Here is a 6380-nt window from a genome sequence, read left to right as displayed (position 1 = left end):
TTGACACGAAGCGTTGCGTTAATGGAATCTTGATTTTACACCCACCAGATGGCGCTACCTCGTTGTGCCTATCGTTCAATTTTATACATCTTCGCGAACAAGATTAAGCCGTTCTGAAGCTAACTGTTTTTATGCTATATAGTATTTATTTTCAAACAGATGTGTTTTCGTGGGGTTTCCTCTTGTGTGAGTTACACCCAGAAGAGAATGTATCATGTTTTCATTCATCAAAAATAATATATCTTGAGGGAACACGAATATTAGCCTACTGCAGATAGGTTAGGCTTCTTCTTCAATATTCAATATAGATCAGTTCTAAGTAGCTTTTCTTTATGTATCCATGTAGGCTACCTTTCACGACCCTCGTTACTTGATCCCTGGCACTGGGTACTGAGGTTAAAGTGTTGGGCTTATTTGTATTCCAATTGATTTTTTGACTCATCTCTAACATGACCACACGACGGCTAAAATATATTTTACCCGGGCATAAATTCTCTTTGTATTTATCACCCCAAGAACATAGTCTCTTCGAATATGGCAGTTGACTCCAATTCGCCACTAGGGTGAAATTCAAGGGTTCGCACAAAATAACATAATCAATAACATAACAATCAATTCTTAATAGGTCTGAGACATCCAATGTATAGTTAACCCGTGTCCTGAAAAATGATAAAATATCGTTTTTAATTGATTTCTGCATAATTTAATACAAATGTTTTCCGGATACTTTTAGTTAATAGGATTAACCTCAATTTTGGCTGTTGTGAGACTAGGTCGTGCGTTTTATCAAAAGCCCCTTGCTATTCAATAATGGTCCATAAAACCTTGCTTTCTGAACTCTTCACTGAAGAACCATGAAAGCGAATTACATCAGGCTTGTAGGAGATGCGTGGGAGGGGAGACCCCCGTCGCCGCCCGCGATCAGCGTTGAATCACGTTGTGAGGCAGACAGGGATTCCGATGTGCCCTCCCTCCCCAGCTGATGCTACTACACTAAAGCGAGCCATGACAGCCAGGCAAACCCTGCCTCGGAATGACGTCAGTTTGCTGGCAGATAAATAAGGGGACCCGAGTCTTTGAAAGCAAACCGAAAACCACTGTGGAAGAGCGCATATACCGTAAAGGATTCTGACACTTTGTAACAGGAGCTTTAACATCGTTATCCCCCGCGAAAGAGGCTACACAAAGGGACAGGATTTCGAAAGGAAAAGCTTGGAATTGGACTTGGAATTTGAAATGTAGGTTTACGCGTGGAACAAAATATTTCATAGTTTCAGTGATATTTATGTGTTGTTGAAATTTTTCCTTAAAACACCGTCTTACCACATATTATATAGACTATGTAGGGTGATTCATTTTGTTAAAAGGTATTTACCAAAACGTATAATCTGAGCATGTATCCAAACGTTTTTTTATTTATTTTTTTATTTCAAACGTGCCTGGCTGGTTTGGACAATACTGGTACATTACTGAATATTTCTAGCATAAATGAGGCTAATAATAATAACAACAACAACAACAACAACAATAATAATAATAATAATAATAATGAAACATTAATTTCGGTAGACTGTTGTTAATTACGCTTGTAAATTTCAGATATCTGGAAACATGACTCTGAACAAAGGTGACAAATTGCGGAACATGGACAAAAGACGAGGTAGCATACCGTTTCCCGTCCACCTGCAGACCCTGCATCGAAGGAGCATGCCAGTGGATGACCGAGAGCTGCACTCTACAATGCCCTCAGCACAAACGGGAGAGCTGGCGAGCCTTATGCGCTGCACGTCCTACAGCCCCTGTGACCAGCACCGAGATAGCTGCGTGTCAGACTCTTCCGACTCTATCATCTCCTCAGGCAGCGACTCCGAGGGACAGGCTCACAAGGTGGTTCTCCTGGGCGAACATGGCGTTGGAAAATCAAGTTTGGCACGTATATTCGGCGGAGTTGAAGAGTGTCACGACTGCGATGAAGCAGGTGAAGGGGGGAGGGTGGAGGCGACTAAAATGTTGAAGCCTGCTTGTTAGTTTGAATTATAATTTTAAAAATCACAATGAAACCCATGTTAAAAAATTAATTAATTAATTTAAAAGTCACATTAAATTATCTCAGGGGTTAATGTGTGACATTTGTAACTAGAAAATAAAAATGAAAAAATGGCATAGATATCATTTGAATATGAAAATTGTATCATTTTAGCTCTATAGCATTACAATTTATGAGTTGCCTCTTTGGTAAACCCGTATATGACAGGGTATATCATGTGCATTGATGATTGATTTAATCAATTTATTTCAAGGGGTGACCATCTCTTAGTTCAGATAGCAGCATTCATGTTTCACTGCAGTGATAAAAAAATGTGTGAAGTACAATATCTAAAGGAGGTGTACAACTGAAGAAAATAATGTGCTGTGCTCTGTAAAAGTGTTATTACGGGTGCTAAATGTGTGTCAGTTTAGAGCCTTGATGCTTTTCTTGCTTTTTAGTCTGGTGTATTGATCATCTGCTGCTTCTGTTTCAGGAAACACATATGACAGATCAGTCATTGTTGATGACGAGGAGGCTTCTATTATTTTGTATGACATATGGGAACAGGTGAGCAGGATCTATAATGCCATACATTCTGGCTGTGATTAGATATTTAATTATCTTATAGAAGTATTTGCTATATATTTGGATAAAATGTAATTTTGTCACACAGTATAATTTCATGTAGCTCTAAGAGCCTACATTGTTGGAACACCAGTAGTGAGAAGTGTTTTTCTTTGCTGTGATGCCATAGGATAACAGCCAATGGCTGAGGGAGCAGTGCATGCGGATGGGCGATGCTTACATCATCGTGTATTCAGTAACGGACAAGGCCAGCTTTGAGAAGGCCTCTGAGCTGCGCATACAGCTGCGCAGGGCCAGGCAGTCTGAGAACATTCCCATTATACTAGTGGGGAACAAGAGCGATCTTGTGCGGTCCAGAGAGGTCACAGTGGAGGGTGAGCACCTTTTCCTTCATCACATCCCTTGGAAAATGTGTGCTATAGCAACACATTAGATATACACTAGATGGAAGATGCAGCTAATTGATGCTCTGAATGCAGAATTCTGCAGAACACTTTCTAAACATCCACAGAAAAACACCATACAATGCATACAGGGCTGAATTAGGATGATTTCCATTGGCTATAAACATATTAAAAGGGCTCTCAAATTCTGGATGCATCTCAAATCAAATCCCAAAACAACGCTGCAGTTTCATGTGCTTCAAACCCAAAAGTTGAGCCTTGGAAATACTCTGCTAAGTCAGCTGGTCTTGAGACTAACTAATCATCTCACACCTAACAATAATACATCTAAGACCAGCACTGCTTCACAAACATACCAACATAATTGAGAATACGTGGTCACTGTACAACAGGCGAGGTTGAAACTGAGGTACACTTCTAAAATTCCATAAATATGACAATATCAGGGAAAATATTTTAAGAAAGTTAAAAAATCATGCCTCCAACTACCTAAATCTAGAGGAGAGCAATTACCAATAGTCCTGGAGAGGGACCAACAGCACATACCGCAGTAAAATACATGTTTGAATGTAATACACTCAGAGATAGTGAGTGACAAAACAAACATCATCACACAATACTATAGTTAACAAACACAAATGCACGTTCATACACTCACACACACACACACAGTGACATGCATGCATACACACACACACACACAAACACACACACACACACTCAAACACTTACGCATACTTAGGCTGTTCTTATTGTGTAGATGTGTTATTATTATTACTGTATATATAATATAGATATTATTCTTTCTTTGTTATCTGATGTCTCACATGTTCCTTGCCATGCTTTGGCAATACAAATGCAAATTTTATATATGCTTATATACCTCTATACTTTCCTTGTTTTCTCCTTCACAGAGGGAAGAGCTTGCGCTGTGGTGTTTGACTGCAAGTTTATTGAGACGTCGGCCTCGCTGCACCACAACGTTCGGGACCTCTTCGAGGGCATCGTCCGGCAGATACGCCTGCGCAAAGACAGCAAAGAGGACAACGCCAGGCGGCAGGCCAACAACAAGAGGCGGGAAAGCATCAGCAAGAAGGCCAAACGCTTCCTGGGCCGGATGGTGGCTAAGAAGAACAAAAAGATGGCCTTTCGGCAGAAGTCCAAGTCCTGTCATGACCTCTCAGTCCTCTGAGAAGTCAAAACGTTTTGCCCCCCCCCCCCCCCCGAAGACCAGAAGCTGTGTGTCACAGGCTTGAGTTTTCAACACTAACCCAAGGACTGAAAGAACTGTACATACATTTATTTACATTTTTTAAAATTGTAAATTGAGAGGATTGTATTGAGAAAAATGCCATGACAATTTGGTGATGATGAATCTGCATGAGGCTTTCTAAATTTCACCATTTTTTCTTTTTTTAAATCTGCCTTAAAATAAAATGTTTGGCTTGTGTTTTTAGAGAGTTACAGTGCAAAATCACATCCTAATAATTAGGTGGACATAGTATTGCCTTGGCAGTGAAGGAAGTATGGTATTGTGTTACTGTATATTCTATTTGATGGAACATTTAGCACACACCATACTACAGAGTGCGCAGAAAAACAAACAGGGAGCATTGTTACAGAAACTTTTATAGAAAGGGTTGTAAAAATGTTATTTAAAGCACTTTGTGTAAGATCACCATTTATGTGTCATCTGGAAGCATATTTACTTGAAAATGAGTACGCTGGTTCGTACAGTACTTTGGCTAAGATACAGAGACATAAGTGGGTGGGAGGCAGTGAGGATTAAAATGAAAAAAGAACGTATTCTTATTTTGTCCTGGGATTCACACTACAGATGTAAATGAATGAACAGAAGCAATAAGTTATATTTGTGTCGTGAATTTGCATTGTTTAGACATTGTTTGTTTCTTAAAACTATGTTATTTCATTTTAGTAGTTCATAATTTTATGTTTACATTCATATTTTGTAATAAAAAACAAAATCAAAACAAATGTGTTAAATCCATAATTTGTAATATGTTTTATGGATGGAATGGAGCAGCTTCAGTCATTGAAGTAACCCAAGGTTTTGCAAAGGTACCAAGATGGTCTGAGGAGGAGAAGGAACAAGAAAGTACATCTGTCCCCCTAAACCCAGACTACTGCTAATCATAAATTAATAATGCACTGTCATCTTGTTCTTTTTATTCTTTTTCTTCTTATTATTATTATTAGTAGTGCTACTCGTAACTAATTGGGTATGTAGTTTATACATGTAGTTTGTACTTGCCGATGTTTTCCCCATTTTATATTATTCTAATTGACTACATTATTAATTGTCTGATTAAAAATGTACATAGCACTGTGAATTTTAAAAACACCAGATGTGTCATATAAAAATATTCACAAATTAATCAAATACAGAGGCTATATTTTTAAGACTAGATGTATGCTCCAATTACTAATGACTTGAGCCACTGATCTCAGGAAATTGTATTAAACCTTAGGAGACATTTTTGGTTTCTTTATTTATGAAGTGGTTATGTACTGTTACTGTTTTCTCCTCTTGCTTACTTTTTCTCATCTCAAAGAGCCATCATGTTATTATGTTTTAAAAAGCATCACAGAGATTGCTCCACTAATATGAGTATCTTCTTGTTCAGTGAGCCTGAATTCATGAATGGTTTGTTGCCTCGATGAGTCATCCTTTAGTGTATGATTATTTGAGCCAGTCCACAGTGAGGAACAAATTGAACAAAGTCAGTACATAGCTCTGGGATTCTGTAAATATTAATGGAGCTTGGTTGCACTCAGCTTTTTCATAGTCTCACTATCAGGAAAGCATGCCTCCTCTGTCCTGAACAGCTGGAGCCGAATGATATCCAGTGTAGCAAATGTGTGAAGTAATCTTCAATATTTCAACAAAACATATTTTCAATGTACAAAAATGCTGAGCTACTCACACATACAAATCACTGTCTACAAGTCGTTAAAACTTGCTAAATCTAGGTCTACTGTATTGACATCAAAATGAAGCCAAGTTACAACAAACAATATTGGTTATCTTAGCTCACACATTGCTTTGGAATACAGCTTGTTTCATTTCTGTGAGCAAAGACAGCCAATATTGTTTTTTGTAACTTGGCTTCATTTTGATATCAATACTTTTAACAGCAGGTTCTGCAAGTTTAATTAATGACAGTGCTTTGTATGTATGAGTAACATGACATTTTTGTAGAGTGAAAATGTTTTCTGTTGTGATATTGAAGATTAATTGACACATTTGCTACAATGGATTTCAAACGGCTCCAGCTATTATTGACAGCATGTAAAGTGTTGAATATTGGCATGCCTGGGGTATGTGACAGGATTTTCCCTCA

At 38.2% G+C, this 6380-nt stretch overlaps 1 protein-coding gene across 3 annotated transcripts; it reads left to right on the top strand.

Annotated features, from left to right (window-relative positions):
* Nucleotides 1–1078: 1078 nt before the first annotated feature.
* On the top strand, nucleotides 1079–4954 carry LOC118215811 (GTP-binding protein RAD-like). 3 transcript variants are annotated; one of them, XM_035396825.1, is made up of 5 exons: nucleotides 1079–1238; nucleotides 1690–1978; nucleotides 2523–2596; nucleotides 2784–2988; nucleotides 3933–4954. In XM_035396825.1, exons 2-5 carry the CDS (start codon nucleotides 1708–1710, stop codon nucleotides 4208–4210), a joined length of 828 nt encoding a protein of 275 aa, XP_035252716.1. In that variant the 5' UTR covers nucleotides 1079–1238; nucleotides 1690–1707; the 3' UTR covers nucleotides 4211–4954. The 3 variants fall into 3 exon arrangements, with proteins under 3 accessions (XP_035252716.1, XP_035252715.1, XP_035252717.1); XM_035396824.1 differs by having other exon boundaries at nucleotides 1600–1978; nucleotides 3933–4952; XM_035396826.1 differs by lacking the exon at nucleotides 1079–1238 and having other exon boundaries at nucleotides 1606–1978; nucleotides 3933–4953.
* The last annotated feature ends 1426 nt before the right edge of the window (nucleotides 4955–6380 follow it).

This window comes from Anguilla anguilla, chromosome 16, assembly GCF_013347855.1.
Source record: "Anguilla anguilla isolate fAngAng1 chromosome 16, fAngAng1.pri, whole genome shotgun sequence".
In the NCBI taxonomy this organism is placed as follows: domain Eukaryota; kingdom Metazoa; phylum Chordata; class Actinopteri; order Anguilliformes; family Anguillidae; genus Anguilla; species Anguilla anguilla.
This window is presented reverse-complemented; position numbering and strand designations above follow the sequence as displayed.

What these genes read in the sequence shown, in the direction of transcription:
- LOC118215811 (XM_035396826.1), top strand. Translation starts at nt 1,612, where the DNA reads ATGACTCTGAACAAAGGTGACAAATTGCGGAACATGGACAAAAGACGA. An exon ending in TCACGACTGCGATGAAGCAG is followed by an intron (nt 1,979 to 2,522) that starts GTGAAGGGGGGA and finishes CTTCTGTTTCAG; the next exon opens with GAAACACATATGACAGATCA. An exon ending in TGTATGACATATGGGAACAG is followed by an intron (nt 2,597 to 2,783) that starts GTGAGCAGGATC and finishes GTGATGCCATAG; the next exon opens with GATAACAGCCAATGGCTGAG.